Raw genomic sequence first — 25,656 nt, forward strand, 5'->3', positions numbered from 1 at the left:
AGAGCCACAAGAGACTTCAAGGAACACACACACACACACACACACACACACACACACACACAAAAAAAAAAACAAGAAAAAATGACACCACCAAAGGAACACAATAATTTTCCAGTAAGTAATCCTAAAGACAAAAAATTCAAAATAATTGTTTTAAAGCTTGGTGAGCTACAAGACAACACAGACAATTCAACAAAATCAGGAAAACAACACATGAACAAAATGAGAGTTTCAACAGAGACAGAAATCATAAAAAAGAACCAAACAGAAATTCTGGAGCTAAAGAACACAATGGATGAAATGAAAAATGCAAGAGAGGGCATCAACACCAGATTTGATCAAGTGGAATAAAAAATCTGAGAACTCGAAGACAGGAAATTTGAAAGTATCCAGAGTGGCTGAACAGAAAGAAAACAAGATCCATATATATGCTGCTTGCAAAACACTCACTTCAGCTTTAAGGACACATAAAGGCTGAAAGTGAAGGAATGGAAAAAGATATTCCATGCAAGCAGAAACAAAAAGAGAAGAGATGGCTATACTTCCATTAGACAAAATAAATTTTAACTCAAAAGCTGTAAAAAAAAAAAAAAAAGACAAAGATGGTCCTTACATATCAAAAGGATATAACAATTATAAATACATATACAGGTAACACCTAAATATATTAAACAAATATTAACAGATTCGAAGGGAGAAACTGTAGCAATGCAGCAATAGTAAAGGACTTCAATACTCCACTTTCAACAGTGCATAGATCATCCAGACAGAAAATCAATAAGGAAACATGGGACTTAAGTACACTCTAGATCAAATGGAACTCATAGACATATATAGAACAGTCTATCCAACAGCAGCAGAATACATTCTTCTCAAGCGTACATGGAATACTCTCTAGGATATATCATATGCTAGGTCACAAAAAAAAAGACTGAAATCTTATCAAGCATCGTTTCTTACCACAATGGTATGAAACTAGAAATTAATAATAGGACGAAAGTTGGAAAACTAACAAATAATGTGGAAACTAAACAACACACTTCTGAACAACCAACCAATGAGTCAAAGAAGAAATAAAAAGGAAAATCAAAAAATATCTTGAAACAAATGAAAATGGAAATGCAACATACCAGACCTACAGGATGTAGCAAAAGCAGTTTAAAGAGGGAATTTTAGAGCAATAAACACCTATAGTAAGAAAAAAGTCTCAAGTAAACAATATAACTTTACTTCAAGGAACTAGAAAAACAACAAACTATTCCCAAAGTTACCAGAAGAAAGGAAATAACAAAGATTAGAGCAGAAACAAATAAAATGGACACTAGCAAAATGATAGAAAAAAAATCAATCAAACTAAGATTTGGTTTCTTAAAAAAATTAACAAAATCGACAAACCTGTAACTTGACTAAGAAAAAAAGAGAGAAGACTCAAATAAGTAAAATCAGAAATGAAAGAGGAGACATTACAACTGATCCTACAAAAACACAAAGGATCATGGAAGACTCCTATGAACAATTCCAAACCAACAAATTAGATAGCCTGGGAAAAATGGACAAATTCCTAAACACATAAACCTATCAAGACTGAATCATGAAGGGGTGCCTGGGTGGCTCAGTTGGTTGAGCGTCCGACTTCGGCTTAGGTCATGATCTCACAGTTCATGGGTTCGAGCCCCGCATCAATGCTCAGAGCCTGGAGCCTGCTTCGGATTCTGTGTCTCCTTCTCTCTGTGCCCCTCCCCTGCTCATGCCTTCTCTCACTCTGTTTCTCAAAAATAAATAAATGTAAAAAGAAAAAGAAAAAAAGACTGAATCATGAAGAAATACAAAATCTGAAAAGATCAATAAGAGCTCGGGGATTGAATCACTAATCAAAAATCTCCCAGTAAATAAAATCCCAGGACTAGACGGCTTCATTGGTGAATTCTACCAAACTTTTAAAGAAGAATTAATACCAATCCTTCTCAAAGCTTCCAAAAAATTGAAGAAGAGAGAACACTTCCAAATGTATTTTATGAGACCAGCATTACCCTACCACCAAAACCAGACATGGACACTACAAGAAAAGGAAATTGCAGGCCAATATCTCTGATAAACATAGATGCAAAAATTCGCAACAAAATACTAGTAAACCAAATTTAATAGCACATTAAAAGGATCTACTAGGGTACCTGGGTAGCTCAGTTGGTTAAGCATCCAACCCTTGATTTCAGTTCAGGTTGTGACCTCACGGTTCATGGGATTAAGCCCTGCATCAGGCTCTTCTTAGGAGTCTCTCCCTCTCTCTCTACCCCTTCCCCTTCACTCTCTCTTGCTCTCTCTCTGTCTCAAAATAAATAACTTAAAAAAAAAAAGGATCATACACCATGATCAAGTGGGATTTATCCCTAGAATGTAAGGATGGTTCAATATATACAAATCAATAAATGTGATGCACCACATTAACAAAATGAAGGATAAAAATTATAAGATAATCACAATAGCTGCAGAAAAAGCAACTGAAAAATTCAACATACTTTCATGATAAAAACTCTCAACAAACTAGGTACCGAAAGAATGTAGCTCACCACAATAAAGGCCATATATGAGAAGCTCCCTGCTCACTTCATACTCAATGATAGAAAGTTGAAGGCTCTTCCTCTGAAATCAGGAATGAGATAAGGGGGCCCACTCTTGCCACTTTTATTCAACTTAGTACTGGAGGTTCTAGCTAGAGCAATTAGGCAAGAAAAATAAATAAAAGGCATCCAAAATGGAAAAGAACTAAAACTGTCTGCACATGACATGATCTTATATATAGAAAACACTAAAGACTCAGCCAAAAAACTGTTAGAACTAATCAGTAAGTTCAGTAATATTGCAGGATATGAAAACATACAGAAATTAGTTGCAATTTCTATACACTAAAAATGAACTATCTGAAAGAGAAGTTAAGAAAACAACCCACTTGAAAAAAGCATCAAAAGCAACACAATATTTAGGAAAATATTTTACCAAGGAGGTTAAAGATTAATACACTGAAAACTGTAAGACATTGATAAAAAAAAAAAAAAAAAAAGACAGAAATCGGTGGAAAGATATCATTTGTCCTTGGATTGTAAGAATCAATATTGTTTTTTTAAATTTTTTTTTAATGTTTTATTTAGTTTCAACAGAAAGAGACAGCATGAGCAGGGGAGGGGCAGAGAGAGAGGGAGACACAGAATCCAAAGCAGGCTCCAGGCTCTGAGCTGTCAGCACAGAGCCCAACACGGGGCTCGAACTCACAGACTGCGAGATCATGACCAGAGCTGAAGTTGGACGCTCAACTGAGTCACCCAGGCGTCCTGTAAGAATCAATATCGGTAAAACGTCCATGCTATGCAGTGATCTACAGAGTTAATGCAATCCCCGCCAAAATTCCAATGAAATTTTTCACAGAAATAGAAAAAATAATCCAAAATTTCAGATGGAACCACAAAAGAAGCAAATCAATCTTGATAAACGGTCCCTGTGCCATTGGCTATCAAGATAGCCAAAGCAACATTGATAAAAAAGAACAAAGCTGGAAGCATTACACACTATTGAATAGTCTCTTCATAAATAGTCTTGGGAAAACTGGATATCCTTATGAAAAAGAATAAAATTGGACTACTATATATACCATTCATAAAAATGAACTCAAAATGGATTAAAGACTTAAACATAAATCTGTTAACTGTAAAACACATAGGCAAAAATATAGGGAAAAATCACCTTGACATTGGTCTTGGCATGATTTTTTGGATATGACACCTAAAGGAATGGTAACAAAAGCAAAAATAAACAAGTGGGACCACATTAAACTAAAAAGCTTCTGCACAGAAAACAACCAACAAAATGAAAAGGCAATCATGGGATACTTTCAAACTATGTATCTGTTAAAGGATTAATATCCAAAATATATAAGGATGGGGCACCTGGGTGGCTCAGTCAGTTAAGCATCTTACTCTTGATTTCGGCTCAGGTCCATGATCTCAAAGTTAGTGATTTAGAGCCCCGCATCAGGCTCCACACTGACAGTGTGGTGCCTGCTTGTGATTCTCTCTCTCTCCCTCTCTCTCTGCTCCTTCCCTGCTTGCACTCAGTCTCTGTCTCCCAAAATAAATAACCTTAAAATAAAATAAAATAAAATAAAATAAAATAAAATAAAATAAAATAAAATAAAATAAAATAAAATAAAAAATATATAAGGAACTCAAACAGCTCAGTAGCCCCCCAAAAACCCGATTAAAAAACGAGCCAAGAACCTGAATAGACATTTTTCCAGAGAAGACATACAAATGATGACCAAGAAGTACATGAAAAGGTACCTGACATTATTAATTACCAGGGAAATGCAAATCAACACCACAATGAGATATCACCTCACACCTGTTAGGATAGCTATTATCAAAAAGACAAGCGATGACAAATGTTGGCAAGGGTGTAGAGAAAAGGAAACCTTTGTATTGGTGGGAATATAAATTTGTACAGCTATTATGAAAAACAGTATAGAGATTCCTAACCTAAAAAAACTAAAAATAGAACTACCATAAGATTCAGCAATCCCACTTCTGGGCATATATCCAAAGGAAATAAAATCAGTATCTCGATATCTGCACTCTCGTGTTCATTGCAGCATTATTCACAATAGTCAAGATATGGAAACATCCTAAGTGTCTAGTGATATGTGAATGGATAAATAAAATGTGTGACATATACGGCATATATGTAGATATACATACACACACATATCTATGTATATACACATAAGTATATGAAATGGAATATTATTCAACATAAAAAAGGAAATCCTACCACTTGAGACAACATAGATGAACCTGGATGACACTATTCAGTGGGTTAAGCCAGAGAAAGAGCAATATTGTATTCTCAATTAAAAAAAAAAAAATGGTTGAATGCATACAGAGTAGAAAGGTGTGGTGGTTCCCAAGGAGTAGAGGTGGGAAAAATGAGGAAATGTTGATCAAAGGACACAAGCTTCCAGTTATAAGATGAATAAATAAGTTCTGAAGATCTAATGTACAGTATTATGACTATAGACAATAACACTATATTAAATACTTATAATTTACTAACTCAGTAGGTCCTAAGCATTCTCACTACAAAACAACAGTAAACCCTCAGTGCCTGCACTATCCAATGATGTGTATAATTACCAAGACTTAGAGGCACAACTACTGTGTATACCATCTTAAGGCCATACTTTGCTATAAATTAGCATTCGTAAATCAGTTTTTCATACACCAACTTCGGATTCTGTGTGTGTTTTTCTGTATCATTACCTGAATTGCTGGTCTAGTTTTTCAGTCACAAAATCCTGTCTCTCTTTTTCTTTCTTCTCTTTCAATAATCTGGTTTTATCTCTCATTCTATCTTTTTTCTCCTCAATTGTTTCTTCTTGCAACCGCATTTCAGTAAAATACCCATTTTCTTCTGAGGCTAAAAGTTCACGTAGCCTGAAAGAAAATTACAAAAAAATTAAAACTGTCATGCCACAGGGACCATTTTACCAACTGATTACTTATTTGATTCCCAGAGCACATATTTCGTCATAAATTTTGCAAGGAAAAGATCATTGTAGTTTTCTATAAAATAATACTAGTCACCATTTAACGCAATAAACAGACTGACATTTGCCATATTTTATTTGATCACATACAAATTAGATACATAATGTACATCTTCAGCAAAAGAATATAAACAGGTTTTAATTAAAGTAACAATATTAAACAACACATTCTTTTGCTTTCTATCAAATGTGGGTTATCACAAATGAAAATACAAACAAGCAGTAGCTATTGATTTGGTAGAGATATGAATATCTCAGCCATGATCCTTACTTTAAAAATTCACTTGATTTTTGGTCAATCTCATGTTAAGGTTTTGGGATTGTTTTATAGTCTGAAGCACCATGTTTGTGAACCTTACTTATTTCGTCTTTCTTCAGTGTTGATGATAAAACCTTGCATGGCATCCTTGATTCTTGCTTTCACAAGACTGTCCACAAATTTGTGATCATTGTGCTGGTCCCAGTCAACTTTCAAGCGATCCCGCTCCTTTGACTTAATGGAAGCCAAGATAGCATGATGTTTCTGATGGCTGCGTTGGATTCTTTGCAGAATTTGCTCAGCCCCTTGAACTTTAGGAGGCTTAGCTCTCTGAAAATAAATAATAATCACTCACAATCGATCAAAAATCAATTGCATATTTTCAATTAATCATGATCTCCACCAATACTAAATAAAATTGGGTATATCAAAGTAATGCAACTGGCTACAACCACAAAGAGCTCAAGTGCCTAAGGTTTAACTTGATTCTTTAAAGCCTATACTTACAATGTCATCAAATCAGTCTCAAATATTTCTTAAGAGCCGTTTGAGTAAAAGTTCATGGAATTATGAAGTTAAAACTTTGAGCAGGACTCTAGAGATTATTTAGTCAAACTCAGAAACATTAAGTGCTGTAATAGTCTTTAAATACTCAGGGTGAACCTAAACAGAATAGGAATTAGAGATCTTTTAAGTTCGTAACCTTCATCTTGCCCCCCACTGTCCTGCATTGTTTTCCATGGGTAGACAACATAGTTACCATCAAAATACTTTCAACTAGAAGAGGCTACTCTCTCTAATGAGTTGTGACAATAAAAAAAAACAAAAACAAAACACCCTCCACTAAGAAGAAAGGAAGGTAAGGAAGGAGGGAAGGGGAAAAGAGAAGAGAAAAAAGGGGGAAAAAAACTGATGGCAAAGCTTTATTCTTGTTTCTGTTGTGCCCAATGTAAGGGCAGTGCTCCTGACATTTTGGAATAACTTAAATTTCTATATTCTTTTTACACAAACTTCCACTAAAGAGTTGGAAATACATACATCATTTTGAATACATATTGATACATTTTATAAAATCACATGGACTATCTTTCTCATTTCTATATTCCTAGCTTTGAGCACAATGCCTTACCACCACTGGTTCTCAGTGTGAAAGGTGAAGGAAAGAAGAGAGAAAGGAAAGCTTTCTGGGTGGGCTTGATGCAATTTCTGCTCCTCCTGGTGCCATCATGAAATCCACTGTCTTGAGCTTTGTACTTTCAGCCATATTTAGCAAGTCAACCTTAGATGAATAGTGAGACTCTGGGATACTGATTTGCAAGTATCAAAATTCTTACTCATAAGGCAGAAAGTCAATTTGCTAATTTACACTTAGAACATCCCTGTTGGGATTACCAGAATACTAGTGTTAGGTCTTGGTAAAGGAGTCTCCTGAGAAAAGAAAATCAACACTTGCAGATAACTTGATGAAAAGGTTCAGGGCTCAAGGTACACATACAGGTACCTAAATTTAGTTGAACAAGATAAGACAGGTCTGAGATGGGTTGGAGACAGATGATGTTGGAGGTTACATCATGGTAGATAGCTAATCCATATCAGAACTATTTACAGCCTAGAGCCACTTAATTAGCAAACTACTGTTCTCTAACATATATGACACTTTATGAATACAGATTCAGTGATAATAAAGTAGAGCAGAGTCAAGACTACACCTTGGGCAGGATATACACAGGAACTCAGGCTCCCAGTAGACTTATGGGCTGAGAACCTAGCACCAAAGTCACCAAGAATCAATTATCTTGAGTTGTCAGAGCAGGAGCCTGGCTCTGAAGTACATGTTGACTGAAAAGGAGAATGGACATGAAGCGTGGTGGGAAACACCCTTAGCAGTAGCCAGGGATCGGGAAACCTTTCAAGGTTTGGGGTATCCTGTATAGGACTTGGTAGTCAGGAAGGGCCCAGTGTCTGGATGAGTAAGATATGACCTGGAGTTCTCTAACAAGGTGATACCAATCCATGCACAGTGTCTGCATTACTCAATATCCATACTGCTTAACAGAAATATAATGTAAAACAAATCTATGGTTCAACATTTTCTAGTAGCTCATTTTAGAAAGTAAAAAGAAACAGGAAGTTAATTTTAATAATGTATTTTATTTAACCAATAAATTCAAAATATTGTCATTTCAACATGTGACTGCAGGCACATTTCAAGTGCTTAAAAGCCATTGTGGCTAGTGGCTACCATATTGGACACTGCAACTCTAAACCATGCTAAAGCAGAAGAACATAGGGTTTAATAACTACCTTCTTGTTGGGATGAGCACTAGGTGTTGTATCGAAGTCAATTTGACAATAAATTATATCTAAGAAAACTACTTTGTGTTTCCAAGGTCACTGAAGTCTTTTGTTACTGTAACATGTTCAATTACAGTTTCTAACAATAGAGTTTATAGTTTATATGTCTTAAAAAACAATGTTTTACAGTCTAAATTTGATTCTGGCCTCTACCCATTATAACTCTATGAATTTGAACAAGGTACTTAATCTGAGTCTCAGTTTTCTCACCTGTCAAAATGAGCAAAATAAATGCGCTCCTAAGAAACTATTTTCAGAATTAAGTAATTGGGTCCCTCAGCAGCACTCACCAAATAACTGCTCCTTTACTTCTCCATTACTTCAGATGTTATATCATTTATGGCTTTCTCCTGGAGGAATTGTTTAGCATCAAGTCTCATCTCTGGCGGCTTTAATTCTTCCCCCACCGAAACTCTGCAATCTCTAACATCCATGCTTCTTATCACACTCTGACATCTGAGATGCACAACTCTGATTTCTCCCTTTTCCTCTTTATTCTTCTATAAGCTCAAAGTATTCAATAGGTCTGCTTCTCTGGTTTGGTGGTAATATTTTTTTTTTCCTGTTCCTTATTGGATCCCATCACAAGTGATGGCACACGAACAATAGCCCAGCCCCTGATCTCTGTGTTGGGATACAGAACCCAGAATAGATCAGTTTCTGTCCTTCATGAAATATGTAATTATCCCTTTGAAACTTACAGTCTGTAGAAGCCTCCAATCTATTGATTTCCAGACCCAGGACCTACAGTCCTTGGATCTAGAGAAGAGGGAGCAGGTCTATAAGTGGACTGAGAAACGCTATGTGCACTGTGGTGCATAGTAAAACTGCATCCTTCATTATTCCTGATATTTCTTCCATTAAGTACCATCACAGATAATATAGCACATGATTATCTATCGTGTTAGCCTTTAATGGTTTTATGAATGAACAAATTGTTTCTGTAATTAGAAAATAAGCAAGAGGAAGGCAGGGATCAGACTTTTAATGAAGAATAAACCTCCTAGGGTCATTGTATTTACCCCTGTATCTCCCACAGTGCTGTGGACACAGCAGGGGTTCAAGAATATACCTCTGTAATTGCTGAATTACACATGAAGGCTTTCTAGCCTGTAGAGACTAGTTTGTAGGAACAAAGGAATCCAGGTACATAGACCAAGTGTCTGGGGTTCTGAGCAAGACCCATCAAATTCTGCAGCACACAACATTCGCCTAGCCTCCTACCACCACCCGAGCCTTAGAGGCAACCAACCATCCTATTTCAGGCCTGCAGGGACACTTCTGTTACAGTGGAGTTGGTACAGGAAGGGCACTATAACCCCTCACAATCCCTCACAGCCCAATCCCCCTTTCTTATACAATTTCCTCAGGGAATGCAGGACCAGCCCAAGAGCATACAGCTGAATCACCACCAGCCCAGACCCGATTTCCTGTCCTGCCCCAGCCCAGCACCCTTTCCGTGACAGACACGCCACATCACAAGGGGACAGACCTCCCTTGGGTGTCTTGGAGACTGAAAACTCTCAGTATCCCAAGTGGTGATTCTACAAATACAGAATCTAAATATAACTGGTGCGAGGGCGGGAGGGGGTGGGTTGAGGGACAGAGTACAGGAGCTAGGTGAATGACCTATCTTTCCTTCTTTCAAAATTCAACCCCCACTACATCAGGCACCTGCTCCCCTTATGAGAGCCGCGGCTGGGGCCAGGATGGGCTTGGCTGGGCTTGGAGTGCAGGGAAATGCAGAAAGCGGTAGGGTCCCGCACACACATCCCGTGCTTACCACGATCACCACCTTGGGAGTGGGGCCCTTAACCTCCCGCTGTATGATGCCAAATCGCTGGCTGTACATTTTCGAGTCCCTCGGGATGGGGGCGGCCTCCGCCGCGGGTTTCCCGACTGTGGAGACCAGCCGGACCAGCTTCCGCAATGCAGAGGTCTGGTTGCCATGGTGCGCCCTGCAGGGTGAGGGGCAGGTGGGAGGGGCCGAAGTCGGTCCCGTCACCATGGTGACCATAGACGCCGGAGCTCGCAACTTCCTCCCGGAGCCGAGGAGCTGAGTCTGCGCGGTCCTCACCCCGCCCTTGGCCAGGCCTCCGGCGACCTCGCTCCCTTCCTCTAGGGTTCATCAGAATAACAGAAATAAGCCTCCTTAACCCGAAGTGAAGGCGAAGATCTAATTACATTCCAAATGACTTTGCTATTTATATCCTGTAATCAGCCTAAAAGCATGAGAAAAGTTAGTGGATATTTTATGGGAAGGTTAAATTTTGCGGCCATTTTTAAGTGAATCTTGATGATGGTAGTAATCATCACAGGACAACAACCTTCTATTTGTGTAGTTCTTTACGGTAATTTGTAAGGTACTTTCACACATAAAACCTTTGGGCCTCACAAATACTTTAGAGGGTTGATGGGAACAGCAGGTATTCTCATTTGCAGCTAAGACAATTAAGGCCTAGACGGCCTGTCTTGTCAGCCCACCCAAACCAATAATGATAAACCTGTTCTTAATAAAATCTTCCTACTGCACTGGGCAGAAACCAGAGCTGACTCGGGGTACCTTAGGATGGGGGGAGGGGGCAGATCAGATGGGCTAGGAGGGCATGGCATGACATGGCTGGGCAAAATAAAGGCCAACAGTCTGAGTTAAGGATCCCAGTAAAACAGGGTCAGGACAGGAGTAAGAAGTGCAGGCAATGAGGCCTGAGAATCTGTATCCCAGGAAGGGGAACAGGCAACACAGATCAGGGAACCTAGAAGGGGCCCTCAGCACAGGTGGAGACCACAGCTGTACTTCTGGTCAAAAGCAACGTGGTGGTAACTAAAAGCAGATTAAGAATGACACTTTGGTACTCTCCTTCTAAAGTGGGACGAGCACAAAACACTAGAGCACAGAATAAAATCAGAACCTAGTCACTGACATCTAACAACCAAAGTACAACTACTGTGTATACCGTCGCAAGGCTGCAATTTACTGTAAATTAGCATTCCTTAATCATTTGTAATCCACCCACTTCGGATTTTGTATGCGGTACGTTTCTAGATTTGGATTCCATTTCCTGAATTGCTGGTTCAGCTTTTCAGCCACAAAATAATGTCTCTTTTTTTTCTCTTTTTAATAATCTCTTTTAATAATTGTCATTTTGTCTTTTTTTCTCCTATAATGCTTCTTCTTTCAATTGCAGTTCGGTAAAATACTCATTTTCATTTACTGCTAAGAGTTTACGTAGCCTGAAACAAACAAAAAAGAAAGAAATTAGAGGTCGTCTCGGTTCCCTGGACAGAGTCCTGAGGGTCAGTTCCTTGATCTTCAAGTCCCACGGGCGACTGGCCCGCCGGTTGATCTGGGTGGAACCACCCCTCACACTACACCTTTGGGGAAAAAGGGAGGCAATGAAAAGCCCCTCAGTCAGGCACGGGCGTTGGGAACAGCAGCGGAGTTACGAGAGAGCCCGTTGGGCACCCCCAGAGGTCGTACAGCCCGAAGGATCCCGTCGAAATGAGGTCGGCGACAGGGGAAGGCGACCCTTGGCGACACTTTGCTGCCCTCGAACGTCCCAGCGTCGGTCAGAACTCGTCGTGCCGCACCCTCACCCTGGGCGCTCCCCGTAACTTAACTCCAGTTCGGTTTTGCCTGTTTTACCACTACGTGAAGAAGGAGAGTCGGCTTTTCTCCGGGTCCCGCCAAGGATTGGCTTCTGAGCCGGGCAAAGGCCACGCCCCAGGGCCGCCGAGGCCAGGGGTGGGGGGCAGCGCGTCTCCCGAGCACTGGTGGGATGACCGCGGCCCCGGCGCCCCCTGGCGGGCCTCTTCGGAGGGTGGAGGGGCGGGGCCAGGACTAGAGCCCAGCTAGGGGAGCCTCAGCTTTCAGCCAAGCTGCCCCAAGGCCTAGAAAGCGATTGGTCCTAGGACAGAACCTGACCTAGATCTTGCCACCCACCATCCCGCTTTCTCAGAGTTAACAGTTACCACCATCAAGACACTCCCCAAATAAACACTAAATGTATGAAAACAGTAAACAGGACAATAGAAATCATTTTAAAATAATTTTAAAATAGAACAGCTCAGAGATAGAAACTATTTATATTATTTCCAATTCCTATTGTGCCCCAACAAGGTTCACGCAAGGGCTGTCCTCCCGACAGTTTTCCTGAATTCTAGATTTTCACCATTAAATTCCATGATAAAGTTGGATATCCATTCACCATTTGTAATACATATTGATGTATTTAATAAAATTGCATGGACTATTATCTTTTTCATTCCTGTATCCCAGTATCAAGTACAGTGCCTACCATGGGCCAGGTTCTCAATACTTGAATGAATGATACAAAAATAGCCGAGACCAGCAAGTTTTTTTCTGGGTGGGCTTGACAGAATTTCTGTACTTGCTGGGGTCACCATGAAATCCATGGTCTTCAGCTTTGCATTTTCAGCAACGTAGCTTTATCAAGTTATCCTCAGGTGAGCAGTGAGACCCTTGGGAGCTGATTCATGGCAGGGTGGCTTTGTAATGTGTCACCTTGACTAGGCTACGTTTCCCAGAACTCCCTTCCCCGTATGCTTCCGGTTAGGATGGGCCACAAGAGACATTTTGCCTGGTAACTGGAGGGCAGAAGTCAAGCAGCAGCATACTGTTTTTACACTCGGAAGGTTGGTGCGGGGCACCAGGCACTGTTGCAGTTCACACATGTTGTCACTTATCTGCTGGCTCACCTCGTTGGTGTGGGGCAGCAGTCAGGCCTGCAGCCAGGCCTGCAGCTGCTCCACTTTCCCTGGGATCTTCCTTCAGCGTCTCTAATTCCTGGGTCAGATGAGTATTTAACTCTGTGATGAAGGGCACCAGCTTCTTCTGTAGGACACCCACATTATCGAAGTTGGAGGTGGTGAGAGACTGACATGGGTTCTAGGCCATCTTCGCCGGTTCCAGCTCGTGCTCGTGCTCGTGCTCCTGCGCGCCAAAGCGTCCTCCGTCTCCCACACTTTACATCCATCTTCCCTTCCCGATTGCCTGCCCTGCAGACTTCAAGCTCCAGCATTAGATGTAAAGACAACAGCCTTACAGAGACTGTTTAACCAGCTCCCACTACTACATAAGGTCAAATCCCTAGAAGTCCCTTAAAATATACACATATACACATATACCTACATATGCATATGTATATATAATTAGTGGTGCTGCTTTTCCAAAGGTACTGTGATACACACTGTAGCCAGACTCTTAGAAGAGTCTGAATGCCCATCAAATAAATTTCATTTAGGACATTACAGAATACTAGGGTTGGGTGGCTGGGTCCTGGGGAGGGCAAAACAGTATCAGTAAATTATCCAGTCTTGACTCTGGCTCAAGTAGGTAAGGCAAAGGAAGGAACAGAGGAGGGTGGCAGAAAGGGCTAAGGGTAGGGAAATATCTAATCTACATGTGAAATACCTAAAGCTGCGGGGCTGGGACTAGAAAAAGGCAGGGGAAGACAGACAGCTACAAAATTTAAGGAGGCATGCACTCAGTCACAGCCCTGTGAAGCTGGCTACATAACAAACTGCAGGCCTGAACTTTCCGGCACTTTATGAAGAACTGGGAAGTGAGACAGGGATGAGTCAAGACTGGCCTTTATGCAGGACTTGGAAGCAGGAATTCATACTCCTAACAGAGAGGGGCCAAGAGCAGAAACCAAGCACAAAAGTCATCAATAGGCAAGGGAGGTAAGTTGTCAGCAAAGATGAGCCAGGCTGGCAGCTTTACTTCTGAAGACTGCTTTGGCAGAGGAGAATGAGGGTAACAAGCAAAATGAAGTGTCCACTGGGGAAGGATGTCCTTTAGTGTTTGAGAAATATTTACGACACCCAAGGCCTGGGAAGAACCCAGTCTCTTGGATGCAAGGGTGTTGTGACAAGGTGACCCCATCCATACAACCTTGGCACTCCCTAAACCACGCTAGAGGCAGCAGTGTAAAGGATTTGTTCTGTTTAGAGTAGTCCACCTTGTTTTCAAGGTCACTGGAAACTTCTGTTACTATAACATTACACATTATCGAATATAGTCATTATGGCTTACCGTTTGGTGGCTTAAACAACAAGGTTTTTACAACCTGGATTTGATTCTATGCTTATTGATACTAGCTGTTTGACACTGGACAAGTTATGTAATTTCTTTGAGTCTGTTTTCCCGTATGTAAAAATGGGCAAAAATCATTGTCTTCCTAAAAAGACTTGAGAATTAAATAGATCAGTAGGAGGAACTAACCAAATAGCAGTTCCTTTCCTCATTTATTCACATTACATTTTCAAATGCTGTCTTTCTGTGGAAATGGAAATGTTCAGAAACACTACCAGGTCTCATCCAGAAGCCATTGAAAAATTATTATGAAGATGGCTTGTATAGGCTGTTTTGTGGTGGCTTTTACATCCCCTCTCCACCCCAGATCCCCCACCCATAATATCCACACTTCTCATCAGTCAAGCTCCCGAGATTCGCACCAGTTGGAGCAGATACAACTTTCTATTCTTTCTCTTCCTTTCCTGCTTACTTCCTCTATAATCTCAAAGTACTGAACAGGCCTGATTCTCAGGTTTGGTGGTGGGTTTTTCCAGTTCCTATTGAACCCTACATAAGCCCCTCAGCCTATGGTCCAGCTCTGAGTAGATCAGTGTTGTCTCTCATAAAGCCAGTCTGTAAATTATCACCTTGAATCCTACAGTCTGCAGAAGCCTCCAGTCTACTGCTTTCTAGCTCCAGGTTTTTTAAGGTCCTTGGACCTAGAGAAGAGGGAGCAGGACTATATGTTGAATGAGGTTCGCTCATTGTAAAATGGAGCATCACAAAACCATTTCCTAGTATTCTGTGCCTGGAATCCATTTCCCCATAATTATCCCTTATCTCTTATCTCTCTGCTAAAATATTCCAATACCAACAACTAAACATTACCTTCTCCACTAACATATAATGATTTCACACACAAGGAAACTATTTCCTTAGATGATAGCTCCCTGAAGACAGGAATCCATGTCTCCTGAAGGATAAGCCTTCCAGGGTCATTGCATTCATCATGTTATCTCTCACACTGCAGTATACCCAGCAGGTACTCAGTCTGTACCTGCAAACTAACCAAGGCAGATGCAGGAGTTTCCAGCCAGCAGAAACTAGCTTGTAGGAACAAAGGAATCCAGGTGCCTAGGCCAACAGTTTATGTCGCCTGTATCTGGGACCACGCACACAGCCTGCGAACATTCTGCAGGAGGTAGTATTCCCCTGTCCTCCTCCCACCAGCCCTGTCCTTAGGGACAACTATCTTTCATCCTATTGCCAGGCCTGCAGGGACAGTTCTGTGAAGCAGCTGAAACTCTTAATAACCTCAACAGGCTCAGGAAAGGTTCAAGAAACACAGCCCAACTCTCTCCACAGAGGACGCTCCAGGAGGTGGACTAGCCTAAGATCGCACAGTTGCACATCTCAGGGCCCAGATCTGCCCACCCACCACTATCCAGCCCACCTGTCATCTCTTGGGAGACTCCAGACACCCACAAAACCCCAAATGATGATTCACTGGATAAAAATTTATATATTAAATCTGACTCCTTCTGGATTTTCTTAGAAAGATATGGACCAGGCTTTTATCTTTTTCTTTCAAATCTCATCACAGGGCATCAAATCCTTAACCTCCACTAACCCTTGTCTCTCTACTCCCCAGCCCCCACCCCATATACCCAAGGAAAGCCCTAATCTGAACCTCAGGGGAAATCTCTAGGGTCCTACACATAACCCCTCACTGACCGGGATCAGCACAGTGACAGAAGCCTCTACCTCCCACTGCCTCATGCCAAATTGCTGGCTCTATTTTTAACACTCAGGGCCCATATCTGACCAGCACCAACCCCATACCACCCCTCACTGTGCGGGGCACACCTTGGCAACCAGACTGCTGTGTCCCGGAGGCGGGTTCCACCCAGGCTGAAAATCTCCGTGATCTGGGGAAGAATTAACATCATGGGTCATCATGGCCAATGGGGCTAAAGCAGGTTCAGGGCAGGGTGAAATGTCCCCCAGCACTGACCACGGGTGTGCCAGCCCCTCCTGCCTCCTCCTCTGGGGCCGAGTCAGAGGCGGAGTCATCCTTGCTCTCTTCCTCCTTGTCCTCCTCAGGGTCCAGTGGCTCTTGCTTCACAGGTGGCAAGTCTGGGTCCACTGCCTGGGAGAGGTGGGAAACAGGCAGCAGTCAGAAGGACAGCGTTGGCCTAAGAAAAGAGTCTCCTTATCAGCCAACCTGTCAGTATACTGACAAATCCCGCTTCTGTCACACTTCAGCCTGGAAAATCCATCTCTCTGCCTACAAACCTTTCCCATTCCTCAGAGTTCCATTTTTGTTAGCTGGGCAGCAAAGCAGGCAAAGTTAGTTGCCTGGGGAAGGTGGGGCATCTGTCAGACAGGTGGGGTAATTTTGTGGTGAGGCTGCAATCAGCATATCTGTTGCTCTGCTCAAAGAACCACCATCATGGCTCACCATCACTCTCCTCACAGACCACCCATCACTGACCCCCACCTTGCTGGGGCAGCCAGGCAGCAATACAGGAGAAGTCAGGATGGCTGTGCCCGGTGTCCAGTCTTCCTGGGCATCCGCCTTCTCTTGCTTCACCTGGGGTAAGGCCACAACCCAACTCAGGCCAGGGCACTGGGCCTCCTGTGTGAAGGAGGATTGCAGCAGTCTTGGTCCCAGCTTCCTGGCACAAGGCTGGGTAGGTCTGGGAAGGGCAAGCTAAGATGGGATCCTCACCTGCAACAGGGCTTCTGTGGAAGCTGCAGCAGGGCCAGGCACCTGCACGGGACTGCTTGCACCTTCCCGTAAGAACACAAGATCAGTGCCAGGTGGAGGCAGCACAAAGCCACTGCCTGTTTCTTGTTTCATTTGAGTCTGGGCATGGCCTGGTCGGGTTGTGGGTGTGGTCAAGGAGGTCTTCAGTATCTGACCCAGACGGGGCCTTCGAGTAGAGCCAGGCCTCTTTCGACGAGAGTAAGGTGGGGGCGGCCCTGCCCCATCCTCAGATCCTGCCCAGACACTAGGCAGCAGCCGCTTCTGAAGAAAGATAGGGTGTTATGGCCACCTGATGCAATGATTGACCACCCTGCCCTGATCAACATGCCTGCTAATCCCCATTAGTCACGGCACAGAACATGCTTTCACATGAAGCCCTCATCACCGAGCTTGCTAGTCTCCTGTTAATGCCACTGCCACTCAGATTCATTCATCCCAGCACAATGTTTGCTAATCTTTGCCTGAACCCACCGCTCCATCTACTCCTCTGAAGATGCAGAATCTGGCCTGCCCTACCCACCAGGCCTGCCCACCATTCCCAGGCACGGCGGGGAAGGGGGGATGGCCCTAGGTCAACGTAGCCCACCCACCTCACTCTTCTGCATCACCCACCATAGCAAACTGCAGGCATTGGCGCCAACGACACTTCTGGCGCTTTTGGTTGCTGCCCCCAAATTTAGGCTTGTCACAGCAGAAGTCGCAGCGACCACAGTCCATCCGCCGTAGGCAGGCTGCACAGGCCCCACACTTGCGGTTCTGCCGGCGATTGGTGTAAGGCTGCTGGGGGACAGGCAAAAGGGGAGGTGCTGTTATTGGCACTGTTCGAGTGTTCTTGTAGCCCCTTCACTAGCTCCATCAGAGGGAACTGGCTGTGCACTGGTCTCAGTCACACCTCAGCATCTGTTAGTTCCAACACCAGGCACTATCACTGCACCGGACAGTGCCCAAGAGCATTAGGACTGTGGCTGTTCCAACGCAGTATCCATCACTTCATCTGCTAGACCAGTGGTTACCAAGACAACGTCTTTGACCCCCACCTCCAGTGGCATTTTGCTGACCCTCCATAGCTGCCGATGCTGTGCCTGCTGTATCTGCTCAGCCTATGTGAACTCCATTCCCTATGCTGGCTTTTCCTATTAGCCCCACCAGAGTGTTGATTCATCTGACATTAGGTACTATCACTGCACCTGTTGATCCCATGTTAGTCCCTCCCCCATTGTCTGCTTATCCCATACTAGTACCCATTACTGTGTCTTGCTGTTCCCCTATTAGGCCCATTGCAGCAGTTGCTTCTTTGGGATTAACCAAGTGCCCTGGGAGGGTCTAGGCTTGTCCAGGTAGGGTGGGGCCACTCACTAGCTCGTCCTCGTCTACACAGTAATAGATGAACTCGGCAGGTGGCGAGGGGACCAGGGCTCTGGGGTGCTGCAGAGGCAAATGGGTGGGGTCAGGGCAGGTACTGGGTAAGGTTATAGTTGTGCCTTCCCCCTGCCCACCAGGGCCTCACCAGCTCTGGGGACTCTGGAGGCTGTGACAGGGGAACTGGAGGCAATGGCTGGGTTCGGGGGGGGCGCCGCCGGGCAGCCATCTTGGAGTCGCAGCCTCCTCTACGGCGGCTACGTTTACCCTGGGAGAAAGCCAGAAGAGAAGTTTAGGCTTAGTGGAACCAGGCAGACACAGGACCCCTACCTCCACCCCCACCCCCACCGCCACCCCCAAAAGGAGTACAGAAAGCATGCGTGGGACAGGCAGACAGAAGGTGGGGTGCAGCACTCACAGCAGGGGGAGCCACAGCTAGGGGAGGGCGTCGTTGACATCGCTGATGGTGGCGACGGAGACGGTGGGCAAGGTGCTGGCAGACAGGGGCAGGTAGGTGAGGCCAGGGAGGTGAGCATGAGGTGGGGGAGAAAAGAAGACATGAGGTGGGCAAGGCTGGGAGGAAGCAGCAGCAGCAGTAGCAACTTTAATAGCAGAATGAGCTCTGCCCCAGCCCTGGCCCCAACAGCACTGGCCCCTCTACTCACCCGTAGGCAGCGCCGCTGGACACACCTCCACTGGCGCCTGAGACCAGGGCGGGGAGGGCGAAGGCAGACTCGGCAACGGCCACAGTCCTCTCGGGTCTGACAGCCCCGGCACACTCCACACCCTCGGCTCTGTCAGGGAGGCCAGAGGTATGATGTATGGGGCCAGGGCTCTGAGAGCCAGAGGACAGGGTGAGCCTTGGGCCCACCCTACCTGCCCAACTCACCCTTTCCACAATCCGGAGGCACCGTCTCCGCTCACACTTGCAGAACAGCCCCGAGGCCACATCATGGGGCAGCTGCAGAAGGCAGGTGGAGCAGGCCCCGCAGTCCTCGGTTACCCGGCAGGCCTCACACTCCCCGCAGCCCACACGCTGCCAGGAATGGGTGGGGCGAGGTCACAGGCCCAGACAGAGTAGCTCCAGGTATGCTGCCCCTTACGTGTATGATTTTAGCCCCCACTGCCATGTCTAGTAGTCCACCATATGCCTCATCACTGTATCTGACAACTACTAACAAGCTGTCACCAGAGGCCATCCCCAAAGTCTCCAAGTGCCCGGTTAACCTCATCGCTGTGTCTACTGACACCCCATTAACACATTACTGTCCACTGACCATAGCTAGCTCCCTACAAAATGATTCTGACACCCTATGGATCCATCATCATTCCTTCAGACCTTCTTACCAGCCCCCATCACATCCTGCTCCCACCGCACACTTGTGAGGAGGAGGCAGGTCGTGCTTACCTTAAACATCCTCTGTTCCCGGTTGAAAGCAATTCTCTGCGCTGAGGAAAGGGAGGCAGAAGAAGAGAAGTGGACAAGGAGCATCAGATATGTAACCTCATCCACCATTCAACCTGAAAGCTGACAGTGGTGTCCCAGCTTGACATCAGATCTGCTCCACCTCTACCTCCCAGGGCTCTGGGGCCACTCACCTCGGCAGTCCTTGCATAATGTCTTGAGCCGCTGCCTTCGGGTACCATCTCCTGAGAAGCTGATTCCACAGTTCTCACAGCACCTGGGATAGGAAACATGGGTATGGGAGACTGAGTACGTCTCCAACCACAACCCTCACCCTCTTGGCTCACTTTAAGCCAACACTCACCCAGGTGCAGGGAGTGAAGCTGGGGCTGTGTCAGCATTAGCCTTGGTCTCATCTCCTGGGGCCTCCTTCCTGACCTCACCCTTTTGAGGTCCAACCTGACGTTTTCGAGTCTTGGCTGGCCGTGAAGGCTTCTTCCGCTTCCTGCTAGGGACAGCTAAGGGCTGGGCCTGCAAATGAGAGGGAAAGCAGGAAGAGATCTGTGGGTGGGTGTTAGGTGGCTCAGTCACCCCTGCCTGGGTACCCCACACTGTGTAGTACCTTGGGGGCTGGATAGCACAGAATGCCTTGTTTGAAGTCGAAGAGGGTGAGGTCACACGCAGGGCCCAGGTATCGGGTCAGCTCAACTTTGCTTCGGATCCTGTCTCCTGTGGGGCTGGGAATGGGCCAGGATGGATTGGTACCCCGGTGGAGCCATGGCCACTCCACCCACACAACCCTCCCACTGGGCTCGTGAACAGACCTGCAGGGCTGGCAGCCTGGGATTGGCCTGTGAGCACTACCAGGTCTTACCCCAACTAAGCTTGCATAGCAGAAATACAAAATGTGTATAGATACCAGCATATATACAAACACAAATGAAAAATATAAACATAAATAAATACATGTTTACTTATACACTACTAACTGTAGTCTGTTCATGTAAATAAATATAAACACAGACAGAAATACAAACTTGTCGAATGATGTATAAATGCATTAAAGTTAACATACTAAATACGTAGAAAGGAAAAACACAAGAGAAGCAAGCGTCTGAAAACATACACGTGAATAAATGAACATATAAATATATATATATATATATATATATATATATATATATATATATATAAAGACATGCGTAAACAAACAAATGCAACTACATGTAAAACAAAGGAGGAGCAACTAATATTCTCGGAGAGAATACCCCACAGGTCTCTAGCATTTCTGCATGTCTTGCAAGAGAGGCACTGATAGTCCTTTGTTATGAACTATCTTTTCAAGGATGTTTGTACAGCAAACAGCCTTGGAAGATAAGAGATAAGTTCTCCTTCCAGAGCAAAGGGAAGGCATCCTTACTGTCCTAACATTATAAAAGATTGGATTCCTTAAGCTCAGGGTTCCTTTCCTACAACCCAATGCATAGGCAGATGTTAGTCAGTTCTCTTCAGGTTACCCTATGGGAACTGGCATTTGGGGAACTGGCACAAAAATAATGACATTCTGGATACTGCTGTTACTGTGAATAATGAACTATCTTCCATCTCTGACCCAGGAGTCTCCTATATCCTACCAGCATCCACAAAATTGTAACATACTCGTTATCTTGCCCTAATTAAGATAAAACCTGTTGCTTTACGGTTTTTGACAAAAGTATTTAAAATTTTAAATTTTGACAGTTTCATACAAATTATGAATATGGGGATAAACATATAATTAAGTATAAACAAACATAATTATATTCATGATTTTGTTATATTCCTCCACAAAAACAACTACTTAGACAAAAAAAAAAAAAAGTTCAGGAAGAGTGAAAAAAATTCAATAATCACCTTAGATCCTTAAATGTGAATTGCATATAAACATGTACATTTTGTGCTTTTATACTCGATTCCCATTATTCCTGGTATGTCTTACAGAGTCACGCTGAACACTGAATTAGTGAATCTAGAACCTCTGTTCTTATGGAACTATAGGTTAAGGTAATGTGAGCCTCAGGGGACATTTCTGTCAACTAATCGATATGTAACCTTGTTTTATTGTTTTCCTATTTAAAGACACTCTACTTAATACATTCCTACGAATGACTGACAGCATGGCCTTTGAATGATTTAAAGTCAGGAGCTTAGGAGACCATTTATGTCACACAGCTACCTTTACCACGGTCCTTGTAAAACAAGCCAGTCTCCTCAGTAAAACCTATTCTGCATGACACTTTTCACACGTAACACTTACCAGTTATTTTTAAAATTCCTCTGCAAACTCTTGATCTGCAGGACCTGCCTTGTATGCAAATTTAATGTCTTTCACGATGTACACCTTTTGAAACGTGTGAGCCAGTCAGTACTAGCTGAGACAGGTTTAACATATTCCTAATCAGGGGTAACACAACCATCAATGTCCTTGGCTTCCAGTCTCTCACACTGTCCACTACATTTTATTTTACTAAGTATTTCCTTATGCATCTCCAAATTTGGCTATTTTTCCACCTTTCCCTTAACTTCATCACATACCACACATGTTACTTCAGCATTTTCCAGAGCAGACTTGTGTACAAATCAGAACATTTCCTTTTCTTTTTCTAAATGTACCACATTTTTGATTCATTAACATTGAACTCACACCTAACAACACTGCAACTCACAAATAAAATTTATTTAACGTGTTATTCTCTTCTTACAGCATATCATAGACTTCTTGCACTTAAAACACTAGACAGCACTTCAGCGCTATACTTGGGGGGGCATTGTAAATACGAAAATCACCAATAAAAAGTGCAAAAATGTGAAAAACACAGCACTTAGCAGATCACGAAAAAGACACTTGTTTACAGTATATGAACTAAAATAAGAAGGCCTCATTCAACCTCAGCTGGGAATGAGTATATCAGGGAACTTAAATTTTGTGCTGTTCTGTGCATGTCTATGAATGACCACGAAAGTATAGTGAGTACCGACTTTGAGAGTACAAATTTCAGTGAGTAGACTAATTTCGAAATATGGAATCTGCAAATAATAAGAATCGACTATATTTGCATAATTTCAACCCATCCACAAATTTAACCACACCCCCTGATTTTAGCCCTATCCGTGACTCTGTCCACAACCCACCCAGTACCTCTGGTAATAGGTGTCTGAGCGTCCACAGGTGGCACCTGACTTTCGAAAGACTTCACGGCGCTTCCAGCCGGGGCCCAAGGCTGGGCAGTCCAGCCAGTCCTCAGCCATGGGGGCCACAGGAAGGAGCAGCGGCCTGCAACACGGAGGGGGCAGTGGGAAAACTGAGGCTCTAGGGGAGGACATGTTGTGCCCTAACCCCACAAACCGCCGGTACTTAGTAATGCTTTTCCAAGACCTGGGACCTACCACAGGCAACGGGCCAATACAAGAAAGAGAAAAATCCCCTTTCCCACCTCATTCTTCCCTGTCCTGGGCCCAGGAGCTTGTCATTCCTACCCCTTCTTGACCTGGCAGCCCTGTCTCCAACTTTCAAGTCCCCATCCTCAACCCAAAGATCCTCATGCCTCCCTCAATGTCCCGATCCCCAATTCTTCCCCATCCTCAGCCTGAGAACTCATCACTTCTCCCCACTGCCAACCTAGGACCCTGTCATTCCCCCCCGGAGACATTCTCTATCGTTGACCCACTGGCCCCTATTCCTCCCCTCTGTCACCCTGAAACCTCCATACCCCCCATCCTCAGCCTGAGAGGGCCCATTCCTCCCATCGTCAGCCCAAGAGGCCCCCATTCTGCTCGTCCCCAGACCAAGGTCCCAGCACTTCGCCTCAGTATTCTGACCTCCCGTTCGCTCCCTTCCTTGACCCAGGAGTCCCCAGTTTCCCTTTCAGTCAAAGCCCTCCCATTCCTTCCCTTTCTGACGTCCTCTTACCTGCTACCTCCACTGTTACTGCCTCAATTTCCTGTGTCCTCTGCCAGACAGCCCGCAGCTTCTCCACACCTTTACCCTGAACACCCCCTCATTCCTTCTGCTCCTCAGCCCGAAAGCCTCCTCATCTTCCCTGTCAGTGTTCTGAGCCACAAGTCCTCCCCAATCTCAGTCCCCAGACCTCCTTGTTCCTTTCATGTTCAGCTAAAAAGTTTCTCATCCCATCCCTTCCCTTCCGTGTCTCCTATCTTCTATTCCGCTCATCACCTGAAGAGACCCTGATTTCTCCCCTCAGCATGCTGAACCAACCCCCTTTCGTCCCCGTTCTTGTCCCAAGATCATGCCCATCCCTAGCTCAGCATTCTAAACCCCTCTTACTTCACGTTCTCCAGAGGAAGCCCCCGTCGCTCCCTTTCAGCATCCCAACGCCTCCATCTCTTCCCGTCATCAACCTGAGAACCCCTCATTTCTCCCTCTCGGCGTTCTGAACCCCCGTTTCTCTCTCCTTAACCTGAGAGGCCCCGAGATCTCTCCTCAGCGTTTAGATCCTTCCCCATTCCTCTCCGTCCTCGTCCAGGCTCCCGACACGTCCACCTGTCAGCGTTCTGAGCCCCATTCCTTCCCGTCCTCCGCCAAAACCTCTCTATTCCTCCCTTCAATGTTCCGACGCCGCCATTCCTCCCACTCGTCGGCCTGAGGGCCCTTCATTCCTCTCCGTCAGCGTTCTGAGCCTCAATTCTTCCCCATCCTACGCCTGAGCGCTCTCCATTTCCACCCTCACGACTGTCTCACCAGCTCGGCACCGGGCCGGTAGCTTCCGCCGCTCTAGGTCCGCGGACCCATGGCGAGGGTCCCGCCTGTGACTCCCGCCTTGCCCTGCTCTTCTTCCTCCTCCGCAGACGCTTCCTCTGAAGCGATAGCTGTCGCTGCCGCGGCCGTTCGTTGCTCCCGGAACCGGAAACCCGCTGCCCACCTCTAAGGCTCCGCTCCCGGCAAGACGCCTGCGCGCTAATGCCCCGCCAGCGTTGGCCCTTAGTGGGGAGGACTCCGCGCCTGCGTGCTCAGTCCCACAGCGGCGCGCGCCTCCCGTCCCGGCACTACTGCGCTTGCGCTCTAACATCCAACTACGGCTCGCACCCCCACCGGAGACCTGCAACACTTGAGCTCCTCACCTCGCCAACCGACGCTTTCGCCCCACTCCGCCCACCTGGTTTGCGCCTGCGCTCTCTTAAGGGGGCGAGGAAGGTTGGGGCCCTATGATGTTTCCCTGGCGGTCTCCACCAGGGGTAACCTAGCGGAAGGGGCGGAGAAGCCTGAGGTTGTGCCGTAGCCCTCCTCTCCCACCTCTCGCTTACGTCGCGCCTGTGCTCTCCGGTTCCCCGAACATCTGCCCCAGGACTATTGTGTCCCGCTCTCTCCGGCCCGCCGAACGGTTACAGGAGCGCGCGGGGACTGGTACTGCCGCACGCTGAGCCCAGCTCCTTCCGCGGGAACTGGAGAAGGGGGCGTGCCTCGCCGCAGGTAAACAGAAGGTCCGTGCAACCGAGAAGGGCGGGTCCGTTCTGGAAACGTAGTGCTGTGGGGACTCCCGGACTGACATCAAGAGGGCGGGATGGAGACTTCTGTTACATACGTGTCCCAAAAGTGAGCCTTGTGGGGAACAAGGGACCTTGTGTCCACCATTGAATACATCTAGTTTGGAGAATGTCAGTGCTGACACAAGTGGTAAATGAGTCACACGCTGAATTAGCGCTAACTGGATACCCAGTTTCAAAATGAAAGGCTGAGAATGTAGGTGATTGGGCTCTCAGCAAGTCATATCCCCCACGCCCACGGGGGCTCCTGCAGAGCACAGAGTAAATGCCAACAGAGTACTCGAAGCTGTATACTGCAGCCCCTCCTGAGGTATAAGTGTGCCACAGCCCATCT

General features: G+C 45.2%; 2 protein-coding genes across 51 annotated transcripts in view; both read right to left on the bottom strand.

Annotated features, from left to right (window-relative positions):
• The window catches only part of CFAP53 (cilia and flagella associated protein 53), a 36,470-nt gene extending 26,246 nt beyond the window's left edge, over positions 1–10,224 (bottom strand). The window contains exons 1-3 of the mRNA XM_043558843.1: positions 9,991–10,224; positions 5,953–6,182; positions 5,307–5,480 (exon numbers count right to left, since the gene is read on the bottom strand). Of these exons, the coding sequence (XP_043414778.1) occupies positions 5,307–5,480; positions 5,953–6,182; positions 9,991–10,224 (638 nt within the window). The remainder of the gene's footprint in view (positions 1–5,306; positions 5,481–5,952; positions 6,183–9,990) is intronic.
• MBD1 (methyl-CpG binding domain protein 1) lies at positions 9,177–25,176 on the bottom strand. Of its 50 annotated transcripts, none has more exons than XM_043558799.1 (19): positions 25,083–25,176; positions 23,721–23,723; positions 22,960–23,094; positions 20,404–20,518; positions 20,146–20,342; positions 19,976–20,058; positions 19,785–19,825; positions 19,266–19,412; positions 19,042–19,170; positions 18,795–18,869; positions 18,525–18,644; positions 18,374–18,442; positions 17,630–17,797; positions 16,979–17,278; positions 16,748–16,885; positions 16,262–16,396; positions 16,114–16,175; positions 14,895–14,966; positions 9,177–11,441 (listed from the first exon to the last, which is right to left on the bottom strand). In XM_043558799.1, exons 1-18 carry the CDS (start codon positions 25,112–25,114, stop codon positions 14,927–14,929), a joined length of 1,989 nt encoding a protein of 662 aa, XP_043414734.1. In that variant the 5' UTR covers positions 25,115–25,176; the 3' UTR covers positions 9,177–11,441; positions 14,895–14,926. The 50 variants fall into 50 exon arrangements, with proteins under 50 accessions (XP_043414734.1, XP_043414766.1, XP_043414759.1 ...); XM_043558800.1 differs by lacking the exon at positions 9,177–11,441 and adding an exon at positions 13,122–13,226; XM_043558798.1 differs by lacking the exon at positions 9,177–11,441 and adding an exon at positions 13,140–13,233.
• Positions 25,177–25,656: the final 480 nt, after the last annotated feature.

This window comes from Prionailurus bengalensis, chromosome D3 (assembly GCF_016509475.1).
Source record: "Prionailurus bengalensis isolate Pbe53 chromosome D3, Fcat_Pben_1.1_paternal_pri, whole genome shotgun sequence".
Taxonomy (NCBI): Eukaryota; Metazoa; Chordata; class Mammalia; order Carnivora; family Felidae; genus Prionailurus; species Prionailurus bengalensis.

Excerpts from the sequence above, each read along its gene's own strand:
- MBD1 (XM_043558789.1), bottom strand. The coding sequence starts at position 23,069 with ATGGCTGAGGACTGGCTGGACTGCCCAGCCTTGGGCCCCGGCTGGAAG. Across the intron at positions 20,059-20,145 it reads GCTTCACTCCCTGCACCTGG|GTGCTGTGAGAACTGTGGAA; the intron begins GTGAGTGTTGGC and ends TTCCTATCCCAG. Across the intron at positions 16,176-16,261 it reads GAGGGGCTGGCACACCCGTG|ATCACGGAGATTTTCAGCCT; the intron begins GTCAGTGCTGGG and ends ATTCTTCCCCAG.